This window comes from Pinus tabuliformis, chromosome 3_1 (genome assembly GCF_031772625.1).
Source record: "Pinus tabuliformis cultivar Carrire ecotype Pingquan chromosome 3_1, CPIR1, whole genome shotgun sequence".
Classification (NCBI taxonomy): Eukaryota; Viridiplantae; Streptophyta; class Pinopsida; order Pinales; family Pinaceae; genus Pinus; species Pinus tabuliformis.
The window spans coordinates 221,421,978-221,437,368 of record NC_142301.1 but is presented as its reverse complement, the minus strand read 5'-3'; the positions used below and the strand labels follow the sequence as shown (position 1 = coordinate 221,437,368).

The 15,391-nt window shown below is 38.5% G+C and overlaps 1 protein-coding gene across 5 annotated transcripts in view; it reads left to right on the top strand.

The window, feature by feature from the left end:
• Positions 1–12,338, top strand: part of LOC149186590 (uncharacterized) — a 63,364-nt gene extending 51,026 nt beyond the window's left edge. For all 5 annotated transcript variants that reach the window (XM_089411058.1, XM_089411057.1, XM_089411054.1 and 2 more), the window contains 2 exons: positions 11,782–11,911; positions 12,137–12,338. In XM_089411058.1, the coding sequence (XP_089267184.1) occupies positions 11,782–11,911; positions 12,137–12,175 (169 nt within the window). In that variant the 3' untranslated portion in view covers positions 12,176–12,338. The remainder of the gene's footprint in view (positions 1–11,781; positions 11,912–12,136) is intronic.
• The last annotated feature ends 3,053 nt before the right edge of the window (positions 12,339–15,391 follow it).

Below are 15,391 nucleotides of genomic sequence, written 5' to 3'. Positions count from 1 at the left end.
GGTGCACCAACTCCTTGTAATTGGTGAATCTCTTCATCAAATGAAGCACAAATGCATGATTATATATAAATTTGTTATGCTTTTTGATGATTCAACAATTACCCTGACATAAGAATTTTTCGTATGTCCTCTAACATCAAGTCAATACAGTGTGCAACACAAGGTGTCCAAAACAAGTTAGGATACCTCTCCATAAGCAACTTGCTAGCAACAACATAATTTGCAGTGTTGTTTGTTATGACCTGGACAACATGTTGTGGGTATACCAATTAAATGAACACATCCAACAAATCACATAATAATCTTGCATTTTTGATATTGCAGATGCATCAACAATTTTCATAAACATTGTCCCCTTGGGACAATTAACCAAGAAGTTAATAAGGGCTCTACCCTTTTGATCAGTCCAACCATTTGACATCACAATGCATCCAGTGCGTTCCCATGATTCCCCGAATTCCTCCAATCTAGTAGTGCAACCAACCTTTTCATTTTGAAGAATAGGCTCTATCAAGTCATCATAGGAAGGGGCTTTGTACCCCAGGTTAACAATAGCAATAGCATCAACCACAGGCTGGTAAAATGGATTGTTCTTGGCAATGTTGAAGAGAATGTCACTCCATAAAAAACACCTACCCACCAGCTTGTCAACTTCTTCCTTCACCCTTTTTTAAGTGTTGACTTGATAGACGGTTGTGCACTAGGTGTGGTTCTACGAACAAAAAATGATGAGGTAGATGTGGGGTTGGCCATTGTAGAAGCTGATGCTGAAGAAGTAGAACCACTCTCATGGTCACCTACCACCACTCCACCCCTTGCAATTTGAGTCTTCATATCTTCCCTGTTAATTTTGGCTGAATCTTTATCATCTAATGATTTAATCGTAGTATAGATGATTTATGGAGATTCTTTTTTGTAAAGTCCTACTACTATGTTACCGGATCTGTCGGATCCGTCAGCCCCAATGGCTGGATCCCCGTATCGGAGACGGATTTGGATTCGGATCCGCCCAGATCCGCCCAACATCTGTCCATGTCTAAAACTGTTCGACGTCAGCACAAAATTCCAAGTCAGCGTACGAATCATGTGATAATGGAAAAACCAGCGTAGCGAATAATTAACAAGGGAGTTGGCTGCGATAGTACATTAATTTTTTCTTTGGTTGACCATATTATAAACTATAAGCTACGACCGTTTAGATATTCTAATTAAGTTTTATTTTTATTTAAAGTGTAAAAAAGTGAGTTTCATAAAGTAAGTTCCATAAAGTAACTTTAATGGTCATTTAATTTAAATATAAAGTAACTTTAATGATCATTTAATTTAAATATAATAATGGTTAATGGTCAGTTAATTTAAATATAAAGTAACTTTAATGATCATTTAATTTAAATATAATAATAGTAATTAATGTTTGAATATTATGATACATTATTTTTAATATTATTAAATAAATAATTATTTTAAAAGTATTATATAGAAGTTTTATATTTAAAATTTTAAATATAATTTTTTATTTTATATAAATTTAATTAATATTTATCAATAATATATTAATTCTGATATTATTCATCTAACAAATATTTCTACAAGTACTATATATAAACTATATATTTAAAAATTAATATATGTTTTATTTCCATATAAATTTAATTTTTTAAAATTATAAAATATTTTATATTGTTTATACTTGCTGTATCTGGATCCTGGCTTTTCAAAAACTGGTGAATCCATATCCGAATCCGTATCCAAAATCCTGGTAATTTAGGTCCTACATCATGTCCTGAAATTTGTCCAAGGTGTATTTCAATCGGAATATCCCTCCTGCAATATGTCTCCCACACAACTTGCAACTCAATTTTTGTCTATCGAACCCCCAATTGGGTTCATCATATTCCCACATAGGGTCCAAATGTCTTGCCATGTTTATTGAATTCTTTAATGTAAGATTGAACCTATGGCACAAGAAGAATTAAAAAAACATAATTAAAAATGAGCATTTTTACAATAAAAAACCCTTTCCAATCAATGAAACAAAAATGGAAAAAAACACTCCCTGCGACTTTCCTCAATGGGCCGTGGATTTGCAGGTATGGGTTACGAATTCGGCCCAAATGGGATCCTAAATATCGTCGGTTTAAACCTCTTTAGGCTTAGTGGATTCGTTCTTCTGCTCCTCTGCTCTCTAACCTGATCTGTGTTTTCAAAATGAGATTAAAAAAACCCATGAAATAACTTTATAAACAAGTTTGGGCGCAGACTGGCGATTTTTTGCAATCGGCTCGCAATAATATTGTGTTTTTACAATATTATCGTTATTTTTTTGTTGTGGAAAAGATTGCCTGAAAAAAATTGGGCTAGTGAAAAGACCACGATTTTCCAATAATATCGCTATTTTGTCGTGATGTTCGCAGCACTGGTAAATTGTGGCATAGGCGTTGCTGATTTTTGAATTATGATGGACCAATTTTAAATTATGTAAATGTATTTCATTATTTAGTGAAAAAGATTGTTGACCAACTGATGGAAGGGTGGAGCACAGGTTCTAGCCATGATATCATCACCTCACCTGTTAAGAAAATAGCGATAGCCAAAAGGCCACTTTTCCAAAATGTTAAATTTTGAATTTGAAATTATTTCCCTCCTTCCCTCTTCCCCAAGATCAATTATTGAAGGGAGTTGGGTAGTTGGGTACCCAACTGCCCACAATTATGGCAGTATGGAGATGGAGTGGGTAGCCGAAATTGGTGAGAGATGGGTACAACTAGTACACATCTCGAGTTCTAAGCTCTGACCCATGAAATCCCCTGATAGAGGTCAAAAAATTGTGGGTCTTCCTTGGTTGGAGCAGCGGAATTCACATGGAGTGGAAGGGGCAAGTTTGCTGAGTATAGCGAAGGTGTTGAAAGTGTGGGAAGTACAGAGGAGGAGTTTGCTGAGAGCAGAGAACACCCATGAGTGAAAAATGAGCTGATTTGCAAGTGGTTTTTTGCTGGTAACTTCTGGCAGATAGTACAGAGGAGGAGTTTGCTGAGAGCAGAGAACACCCATGAGTGAAAAATGAGCTGATTTGCAAGTGGTTTTTTGCTGGTAACTTCTGGCAGATAGAACTTCCTAGGGCAGCCAAATTTCATGCCCCAATGGTGTTGAATCCAATCAGTGTCCTTTCCTGAGTGTTTGGGCATGTTAAATCTCAAATTTGATTGTTAATTTAGGGTAGGAAAACCCAGACTTGAGCTGGGAAAAAGGGAGTTGCGAATTTGTTGATGGCTGGGTTAGAGAGCAAGCACTAAGAAGGGAGGTCGCTGAGGGACTGCATTGGTAGAGAAGGGACTCCCTTATGTAGCTACAACCAGTTGGGAAGGCATCTGGACAATTTGTGGAAGTCCCAGCCCAGCAGGTAGAGGGTGGTTGCCATTGTTTGCCTGTGAAGGAGAGTAGCTTTCACAGCTAGAAATTTCCTTGAGAACTTGAGTTTTTCCCTGGCGGTATCATGCTTGGAAAAGGGTTTGCCAACTGTAGTCAAGAATAAGAAAAACTGAGCCTGTGGTTGGGTGGAAAGGCGCAAATCCTTCTTCAGTTGCAGGCAGAACATTTCAGATAAGTCTCTGCATTTGTTTTTAATTTGATGTTCTTCAAATGTTTATATTTCTGGCATAGTTTCTATTGCAACGTTATCTATTGTGTATGACTATTTGATAGTCATATGTAATAAACTGGGTCATGGAAGAGTGCTTTTGAAGATGCTATTGTAGGTCTGGACACTTGGTCTATTGACAGGCATCACAACTAAAATATGGCTTACTCTGGCAAGATGACAAACCTCACAGGTGACATAATAAATTTTATGAGAGAGCTTAACAAGCCCAAGTCTCCACAAAACATTTGATGACATGATGACAAATGTACCCCAATATCCTTGTTTCCTGGCAATTTTTCATTGAGGGTGTCAGCCTTGTGCCCAAGTATTCATGCATCTATGAGCTATGGTGGCATAATTAGGGACTAAAACCAATGATCTGTAGTTATCCTTATTATTATGGAAATGCTCAGGAAAACATGTCCAAAACACTAACAACGGAAGGCAAATCATAAGCCTCCCTATTTACTTGACAAAGAGACATCATGACTGTGCATGATGCACAATATTCTTTGCTTACAATTTGGATGTCCATATTTAAGCATGAATTTGGTTGATAATTATGCTTGTCCTCCAAGTTTGTGAATGAATGACGATTCAAGTGATCAAGTGGAAATAAACTCATCATAGTTATCATGGGTATTTGAATCCATTAGAGTATTAATCAAGGAGTAAATACCATTCAACTTGCAAGAGCAGTGTTGTTTTAAGTTTCGAAATTGCCAATAATAAGGCCAATTCCATATTGCATGGAGAGCCTAGTTTCCTGTGACATAGGGTGTTCAAATCCCATACCACATGGAACATCTCTATGCCCACAATAATAATGGAAGGGTACACGTCCATCTTTCGCGAGATTGAAATCCTCACGACATAGAAGTCATCTTCGAGTGTGACATGGGGTTATGTATTGCCAATGAAAGTTACTTCGTGTGTGATACATAACCACTTATAGCTGAGGAAGTGGTTTTTTGGGTGATACAACTACTGAAGAGTATACTTGGTGACAGTGTGATACATAATCCATGACGAAGGTTTGATGATGTTTGGGCCCATGCATACTTGTTTTATATCACTGGTTAGAATCGTTTGGATTCCTGCGATACATGGTCCATATTGCAGATGTCAACACCTGTGCCCTAGTGCAACAATAATCTGGGTTACATGTTTCAAAACTGGCTTTGGTGCTAAACGAAACACTCCTTGAAAATGTCTATGTTGCCCATGGGTTTGGCAACATTACACTGCTGAACATAACCTGAAAATAATCTATTCCAGGCTAAGTTTTATTGCGCGATGATCTCTCGTAGTTGATATACTCTTCTTGAATGTGATACAAATGCATATGTCAACCCTCAAACAAGTACACTCATGCTTACACAGTGGAGCAAGTGTTCAAGGCCATCTTCATATGATGAGGGGACAAGGAGAATTGAACGTGGCATGGGCTGTGGACCATGCCATGGCACGTGGCTTACAAGTTGCCCATTGCTATCAAACTTTCACTATGTTTATATTATGCTTACTAGTTCAGTAACTTGTCAACGCATGTATGTACCCACATGTAGGCGCGATCCCAGTTATCCGTTGTTTGTATATGGTTTTGGTTTGACCTTGACCTGGTTGAAAGTGAGCCCCACGGTCACCACTAAAGATTCTGCGAATGCGATGAGCCTTGAAGGGTCGTAAAGGGCCTCACATGGACTTAGACTACTGTGAGGATTGGGCTTTGCAGCTTCCTATAATGAAGGAATAGGAGGGAGTACAAATCCTCTATATCGCTGGAGTAGTTGACTCTTGTGCGATACCCACTGCCGTATCACCAAAAATGATACTTCTCAAGTGATACATGAGTTCCATTATTGCAGGGAAAGACACTTCATGTGGTGTGTGGGCCCATTATTGTGAGAGGAGATGATTATGTTCTGGAACAATATGGCAAGGTCTGCCTCGACTGTGATGAGTACGGCATACCCTGTTGAGAGAGTTCCATTATTGTAGGTGAATGCTATCTGAGAAACAAGCCAGGGGAGAAACCTGACCTAATTCCAAAAGCTCTTGGAATTTTTTTTGGAACCCCATCCGTTGAGAGCACCTCGGGGCTGGGTTCATTACAGTCAATAAAAGGGCAAAGGCGTATCTGTTGTCTACGTGGTTGTTGAGTCTCACTGAGCTGATTAATGATTTGCCTCAATCATTTCTACGAACTATGGAATCATCCGCAGGGGAAAGTAAGCATTCTTCTGATGCAAGATTAGCTTTAGCATGCACATCTGAGAATTGCATCACCAATCTTCATTATCTATTTTTTAGGACAAAAAATCATAACACTTCTATATTCACACCTGCTGTAAAGCAGAGGAAAACTTCAAAAAGTAGCTGCATCAGAGGGTCTCCAAATTCTTTGGTATAATAATCGTTATATGATTCAGTGAACTGAAAAAGACATTAATTATTTTAAAATGCAAGTCGTCCAAACCATTATTATGAATTGATAAATTATAAATATAAAGCCTACAGAAACAAGAAAGCCTATTAAAAATACCATCAGAATGGTATGAGCGGCATGTTGCCTTATGTGGCAAGGAATCATAAAACAGCTTCATGACTACAGAACCACTTGTTTAAATGCCTTTGGTTACAAGACCGGTAACTGTGGTTGGAGTAAGAATTGCCAGCATGACAAACAAGCAGCTGGTCATTGGATGCAATCTTTTTATCCTCAGTTGTGCTACGTCTATGTTTCTGACTGCCAGTAGACAGGAGATGTTTGCATGTAAGAGATTGCTATATTTTAGTTTGTCCTTGAAAAGTAGCAATTGGATTTAATTAATTGCTGTTACAATTATTGGCCATATGCTTGAATTGGCTGGCTAGTTGAAAACTAAGTTGCTAGGGTCACATGTTTTGGGGAATCTCCATCTGTATTAACGTGCTGTAGGAGAGTCAAATTATCTTCTATGTTTGACACGGAAGCCTAATGGTGAGATATTTAGTATGAAATGGCTTGCTCTTGATGAATGGAGTCTGCCATATTGTTTTGTCATCATAATGACTTCTCAATACCTTTTTATGCCTCGTAAGTATTTACCAAATGAGACACTTGTTGAAATTTCCAAGTCTATCCGTTAGAAATTTTATCTGTATTCTTCTGGTTTATTTCTCCTACTTGTTAATTACCAACAAGTTATTTAAAAATATAAACATTGAAATAAACACAATATAGTCTCAACCATCTACAGATCAATCGCTGAAAGAAATAGCAAACACACAAGTGACACCGTTACTTTTGGACAACTCGTCCCTGAAAAAACCCAATGCGGGAAAACCGGTGCAACAATTTTGAGGGTTTATTTTATTATGTAGTCTATCCTTGAGTACATTTGGGTGCCAAACTGGCTCACCCGAAAGAGGAAAATAATCGACAGTAAATACCTCTTTATTTGGAAGCAGGTATTCAGAAAACCTGCCCCATGAAACCCTCTCCAGCAACACTGAAGCTCTGCGTCAGCCCTCCTGGCCTCTGCATCATCCTTAGAACCCTCTGCGCCAGCCCTCTGAGGCACTGCGCAACCTTTGGGACCCTCTGCGTCACTCCTGCTGCCCTCTGCGTGGATGACGGAGGCCCTCTGGCCTCTGTGCTGTTTCTGCTAGGCTCTGTGTGGCCTGCTCTGCCTTCTGCGTCTGCCTCTCTGTCTTTTGCGTCTGCTTCTTTGTTCAGTACTCACTACCCCTCACTGCTGATCACTGATTCGACTTTACTTAGCAAACCCCGCTCTAGTAAATCGAATGACTGATCACTCTGGTGTGTCTTCCAACTGGCTCCAAGCCTCCTTTTATACTTTTCCTCTTGGTCCTTCAATGACTGAGATTACATCTCTAATCAACGGCTAAGATTAGATTTGGCTTGATCCATGAATTTTGGAACCTTCTAACCCAGTTTTACATTAATACCCATTAATATTTTATTTTTCATAAGTTTAGACTTAGGAACTCCATTAAAAATATTAATTTTTTTAATATCTCCCAAACCAGTTAGAATTTGCCCAAACCATTTATGGGTCTTGGAGATCTCATGTGCTTTAGCCTCTCTACCAATTTTCATGGCTAGAGCACATCCGATGCTACCCCAAATCAACACTCCCTCTTAGCGAGGACTGTGCTCTAGTAATACTCCATATTGAGCATCACTCTGATTATATGACACTGATACTTGTGCTGATGCTAGGCCTCCCCGCCCAACATCCTCTGCACTGCTGCATCTTGTACCACTGCCCATGGCTCTGCCACTGCCACTGCTGCATCTTGTACTACTGCCCATGGCTCTACCACTGCCACTGCTGCATCTTGTACTACTGCCCATGGCTCTACCACTGCCACTGCTGCATCCGTATGACAGCTCCCTTTGCATCCGTGCTGCTGCTGGTCCTTTCTCCCAACACTGCATCTGCACTGCAACCCCCTCTCATCATGCTGCATCGTGCTACTACATACTTCTACTGCACCGCAACTCAGTTACTAAGAAGTAAGTAACTGATCCACCCAACTTTTGGCATCCCTGTCAGGCTAGAAACACTCCCGATGTTGAATCCCTCTCTGCCGCTAACAAGTGCTCCCTTTACTGCCTCTGCGTTGTTGCAACAACTCCTTGCATCTCGTACCGCTGCAAACCTCTTTGTGCCATCCTACACTGTTGCAACCCTCTCCGTGCCTCTCGCATTGCTGCAACCTGCTAGCTCTGTGCTGCTCGAGACTACTGCACTGTAGCACTCTCTGCCGCTTCATCTGCATCCATTCCTACCGACATCCGCCAGTCTTGCTACTTCTCACTTTGGGGCTCCTGTAGCAAGGATCTGATCCAAGAGTTTGGGTACCTCAAGGATCTTGCCCCTCATCGCCTGTAGTCCTCCTGACTACAGCTCGATGTCTCCCCACCTCTTCTGTAGAGGTACATGAGCACTCATGGCACAATCGTCATCAACGACGACCTCCGCTCCTTTCGACTCCTCGGAGTCTCCACTTTCCTCTGGAAGTTCTCTCTAGACTCCCTTTGAGTCTCGATTCCCCACCTGGAAATCCTTCTGCCACTCGTCAAGTCGCACCTCTCCGACCTTCTGTGCACTTGCAAACATTGATCCAGATTCCTTGGTTAGAAATCCACCTCGATAGCTACTCCCTCTACCTTGGTTTTGCCTTATTAGGTATTGTTCTGCCCACAGTACCCCACCAGCGTCACTCCCGCAAACTGCCCACAACTTCCTATGGTCTAGCAATTGAAGGATTGAGCCTCTAGGCTCTGCGCAATCTCGACACTGGCAAAAATGCTCCCTCAGCCAACTGCGTCAATCCTCCTAGTCTGTGCGTGAGCCTCTTTTTGCCTTCCTCAGCCTCTGGGTTGGCCTTTCTTTGGCTTGGATTGATGGCACAGTCCCTCTGGGTCAACCCTTCTTCTGTCGCTTTCTACAAGGATCAGCTTTTGTCACTCGAGACAACTGGTTTTGCTGCAAATGCTTTGCTTCAGCTGATGCCTTCAGCTCTCTTGTGATCTGCAACGACGCTCTGATATCATGTTGAAATTTCTAAGTCTATTTGTTAGAAATTTTATCTGTATTCTTCTGGTTTATTTCTCCTACTTGTTAATTACCAACAAGTTATTTAAACATATAAACATTGAAATAAACACAATACAGTCTCAACCATCTACAGATCAACAACTGAAAGAAATAGCAAACACACAAGTGACACTGTTATTTTTGGACAACTCGTCCCCAGAAAAACCCAATGCAGGAAAATCAGTGCAGCAATTCTGAGGGTTTATTTTATTATGCAGTCTATCCTTGAGTACAACTGGGTGCCAAACTGGCTCACCCAATAGAGAAAAATAACTGACAGTAATACCTCTCTATTCGGAAGCAGGTATTCAGAAAACCTGCCCCACGAAACCCTCTCCAGCAACACTGAAGCATTGCGTCAGCCCTCTTGGCCTCTGTGTCAGCCCTTTGAGGCACTGCGCAGCCTCTGGGACCCTCTGCGTCACTCCTGCTACCCTCTACATGGATGACGCAGGCCCTCTGGCCTCTGCGTTGTCTCTGCTGGGCTTTGCGTGACCTGCTCTAGCTTCTGCGTCTGCGTCTTTGCCTCTACGTTGGTCTCTCGGCACTATCTCTACCTCTCTATCTAGTGCTCATTGCCCTTTGCTGCTGATCACTGATTTGACTTTACTTAGCAAATCGAATCACTGATCACTCTGGTGTGTCTTCCAACTGACCCTCAAGCCTCTTCTTATACTTTTCTTGTTGGTCTTTGAATGGCCGAGATTACATCTCTAATCAACGGCTAAGATTAGATTTGGCTTGATTCATGACTTTTGGAACCTTCTAACCCAGCTTTATATTAATACCCATTAATATTTTATTTTTCCTAAGTTTAGATTTAAGAACTCCATTAAAATATTAATTATTTTAATATTTTCCAAACCAGTTAGAATCTGCCCAAACCATTTATGGGTCTTGGAGATCTCATGTGCTTTAGCATCTCTACCAATTTTCATGGCTAGAGCACATACAATGCTACCCCAAATCAACAAGTCTTTGGTAGACGGCATGGATGCTTTTATTCATATGGTAAAATACATAAGAATCTAAGTGTAATTGCACAGGTTGGAGCATGTGTTCTTTAAATTTGGGCCAATTTCATAGTCTTTCCTGACTGTCATGATTCATTATTCAACAATCAGTATATTTAAGTTTTTAAAGTGAGACTAGATTTTCTGCCCAAAGGTATCATAGACAATCATAAGGTGGCATGCAAGCCTCTTTGGATGTGGTCCTGTATCATTGATCAGCTGAGCAGGAGAGTTTGCGAACAGTTGCTGATTTTGGATGATTTGATGATGACCCTGGTGGAGAAGGCTGATGACAACTTGTGAGGACTGGACTAGTTCTCGTGGATAGTAGAAGAGAGGAGTATATTAACTCCCAAATATCTAACTATTGACCAATACAATAATGGCTAATGCCCCATTGTTACATCTTTATTAGTGAGCATTTATTATTTGTCCCAAGTCCTAATAGTTTTAAAGTTCTAAATATGACCACTGTCTCCAACAATTCCTCCTTGTGGCTTTTTTATATAAAGTCGTCTTATTAAGGATAGTCTTCCTTGGTTCATGGAATTCAATGTATCATGGAAAGCCATGAGAATAGAAGTCCTCTTTCTCAATTGGAAAAGAGGGAATCAAGATCTGCTCAATGAAACTCACCCAAGCAAGTTCTTACTTGGTATGATTGCTCTTTGATTTGTGCAAACCTTCATTTTTAGATTACTGTCATGTCCATAAGGTCAAGATGGATGAGGCGCATTTTGTAATAGCTGCTGGAGTTCTTTGAGGGGTGGTCCCCTGTGCCATGAGCAAGTAGTCTTCTGCTAACTGCCTGCCCCTTCCTCCTTCTCTGACTAGTCCTAGTGCTATGAATGTAGGCCTTGCCATCATGCTGTTTGCGTAGTGAGAGAATGGAGAGAAAGCACTACAACTTCCTCCGCATCACAGTGACAGAATGCCAAGTACCTTTGATCACCCTCACCCATTTTTGAGGTAAGAAGGTTCCTGAGCCTGAGCAAGGAAATGATGGGTGGGGCACATGCCCCCAGGGACTGTGACAAGCGGCTTCCCAATTCGGGCATGATTCTCTGGCAACATAATTTATGTCTCTTGTTTTTAATGACTGGTAATGTTTATGGTTGGCTATTAAGCTTGGATGGCAATTTTGTAGTATGAGTTTCGGCAATTTTGATCTTTAAACTTTAGGACACTTAGCTTGCCCAGGCTGCCTTTGCAGCCCACTTGTTTTTTATTAAGTGCCCTATATGCACATATTTTGATTATCTTAATGGTTAGAAGAAGCATTTTATTAATTTTCTTTAAAAGCATACTTCACAAATATGATGCATAACTAATTGCTTGGGCTCGTATTCCTTGCATCAATTCTGCTGCTATTAGACAGTCAATCTTCTGTGTTTTGAACCAAAATATGGTAGGGATGTTGTACGAATTCCCATGAATATTTTATCAAGGAAAATGATGTTCATGAGTATTTTAATGCGCTTTAGCTACATTTTCCTAATTATGTTTGTCTCTCCAGTTTTATGCTATTGTCTTCAGGTATTGTCTATTGTTATTATGCTATTATTTTAAAAATCGATGAGGAAGAGTTCGGTGGCCATGGTACACTTCTTCAAGAAGGAATGTTTGCGTCCATCACTCTCTTCTTGGTAAGATATTCCACATGGGACTATTGATTGGTTCCATATTGGATTGCTTGAATTCCATATAATATACAGATGCATTGCTTGAATTCCACACAATATACAGATGGATTGCATGAAATTTAACTAGGGAAGACCTAAATTGTGGTTAAAGTTTTCCCTTAAGATTCCTTGCTGCAAGATTCTCTTCTTGTTGAAGTCGTTCTTACACTTCGTGTTGGCTTCATGCAGCTTGCTTGGATATTGGTATACAGCATAGCTCATTTTTGATCGCCATAGTTAGTTCCAAAGAGGGTTTCTGGGAAGGATTAACAAACTATGTCTAGACTTGAAATAGATATATTGAAGTTCAGAATACCCTGTTGACGTTTTATTGGTTAATTGTAAAATCAACATTCATTTGGCCTTCTATTTTCAACTGTTTTTGAAGTTAGATCCAGGAGTAATTTGCTTGTGGTTTATTTTTCAATGTGCAGCGTTCTAAGAATAAAATTATCATGCTGATTTTTACTGCAATCAAATTTGAAGAAAACATATTTGTTAGCTGAAGGATACAGGCATGTTTAGATGGTCTCTGCTATTTCAATTACCTGATTAACTGATGTTAGTTATAACTACTTACTAAAAGCATCAATAAGGTTGATGAAAAGCAAACATCCTCGTATTACTTAGCTTAGAAAAATTTAAGGACCCTTATCTTGAGAATATTTGAATTTTGAAATAGCTTAAATATAAATGAAACATTTGTGGTCTGAATTCTTATTTAAAGGCATGGCTGCTTCATTTTACCCAATCTATAACTTTTGTTATATAAAAAATAAAGAACATCAAAAGATGAAGGTGATACGGATGGCCCAATGGAAAATGTATTACATAAAAAAAGGGCCGAATACATAAAAAAAAGGGCCGAATACATCAAGCAGATGAAAAAGCAATCTGTCCCATAGGCTATCTTTAGCCTCGTGGACGTTAAAATAATTTCTTTCTTTCTTCATATCTAAAGCGTGGCCTCTCCACTTATCCTCGCTAATGTCTATTTAAATGCCCGCTCTGCAAGTGTCTCTGGTCTTTCATTTAACTCAAGTTCTGTTCTAAAAAAGCATGGAGATATACCAGTGCTTCATTGCGGCAGTAAAATATGTGGTTGGATTGTTTCTTGCTACAAGTACATTTTTGTAGAGTTTTTGTAGGGTAGGTAGCATGCCTGAATTTATCTTCCAAGGAATTAATGTGATAATTATCAATTGTACTGAGATTTGGGCGTCAGAAACACAAAATTTAGGGGTTCATATATGCCGCTTGGTTAATTAATTAATTTATTTTTTCTAAAAGATTTCCACGGCTGGAATTTCTATAAAATCTAATTGTATTTTCAACTAAAGTTACAATTTCCTTTGAATTTAAATTACAAAAGTCTTACCGAATGTTAATCGTTGATATCTTGAGAATTATTGCCAATTGTCTTGTGTCTTGAAATTGTATGAACCACTGCATGTCTTTTTCCATCTCCTATAAAGTTCAAAATTGCACCTTATTCTCAATCACGTGCCTCAACCACCCTTGTTTTTCCACCAAAATATTTTCCTTCCACATTTGATACCTCCATAAGCCCATTTTCATAGGCTCACCTTTGCAACTTGAGTTGCTGTTGCCAAAAAAAAAAAATGGGTAACCCATAGGATAATTATTTTTTGTTTTCATTTGATAGCCAATTAGCTAACCAATAGTTAGTTTTCAGTTAGCATTATACTAAAGTTCATTTATTGCTTTGGTTAGTGATTTCTTTTATCTAGCGTTCTTCTTGAACGAAGATAGGTCATATGTCAGTAAGTACTCTAACCATTTTAGCAATCATGTGCTTTCATTTAATGTTATGGGTATATTAATATGAATCATGTGGAAGCTAGATGATTAACCACTCCTGATTGTATCATTGTTCCCACACTTCACTTATGTGGTTATTCTTTGAGCCTAGTTAAGTGGGACCTCCTTTAAGGCTTTATTACTTAGGAAGGGCATCACTGGTAGGCACTGATTGATATAGCATGTCTAGGTTAATCCATACTTACCACTTTCCATCTTTTTTAATTATTCATCTCCATTCTGAGTTGATTTTCATCTGTCATTGGGATTGACACTCTATATCCACATCCTTGAGTAAGGACTTGAAAACTTGGCCCCAGAGTTTAATGCAATTGAAAGAATGATAAAAACAAATAAGAACAATGTAAACTTTGAAACGAGAACTGTGTCGATTACCTGTTTTTTTGAGGTAGCAACAAAATCATCTAATTTTGAAAAGCGCTGATTTAGAATACATTTTTTTTGAGCATATTTTTGACACTTGAATTTTTTTTTATTTTTTATTTTTTGTGTATGTATTATATATATAAACAATTTTTTTAAATGTTAGTGATTTTCACGCTGATTTTGAACAGGGTTGATGCAACATTAACCATTTTTTTAAAAGGTTTATTTTCGACACTTTAAATTTTCTAATGTATTAAGTGTGGATATATATTTTTTTAAATGTTGGTGTTTTTTATGAGGATTTTGAAAAATGTCAACATTTTTTTTAAAAGACATTTTTGATGCTTTAAAATTTCTTATGTCCTAGGTATGCAATTTTTTTTTTAAATGTTGATTATTTAACATTTTTTTAAGTTGTCTTATTTCTCTTCTTGTTTTTTTGTCCTAAGATAGTTTTTTCAAGGGTTTTCCAAACATGTGTTTTTTGTTTTTTTGTTGGCAATATTTTTTATAATGGAATTTTTAAATTGTTTTGCAAAATAAAAACAAAATAATTGGGTGATTCTTGGAATCGGCGAGAATTGGCCTACCAAGTCCAGGGTCACCGGGGCCAGCGACCTAGGGTTTGCTTGGTCGATTTCGAGAATCGATGAGGTAGGCTTAGGGTTGCCAGACCAGGTTGGCTGGTCTTGGGCTTGGTAGAGCTAAATCGGGAAGGTAGGCCCTGGGCCGTTGCACCGGGTGGGCAAGTCGTCCATTCTTTTTGTTAATTTGTTTTTTATTATGTTTTTTTTGTGATTTTTATTTTTATTATAATGTTTTTGTGGTTTTTTTCAATTTTTTTAATTCAATTTTAATGTTTTTAGTTTTTTTGTTTATTTTTAAATTATATTTTTTTTGTTTTTTCGTTAATCTTCTATACTTATTTATTTATTGGAGATCAACCGTGGAACTTAAAATCATATCTCAAGACAATTTATTAATGTTTCTCTTGTATTGGAAAGAAACAATTAGAGTAAAAAATTTAGCATGTCCAACAAAACCTCTCACATGGCAGAACTGTTTTGACCCCAAAAAATTGTAATACCTTCAAAATGATGCTAGTGAGGCTCTTAGAGAAGGAGAAAATCACAATTCACAACCTTCATAGTCATGAATTAATACATTTAATTCAATGCGCACTTGCAAAGTGCAAAAGAACAAAAATTAAGAAGTCCGAAACAAATTCCTTTTCGG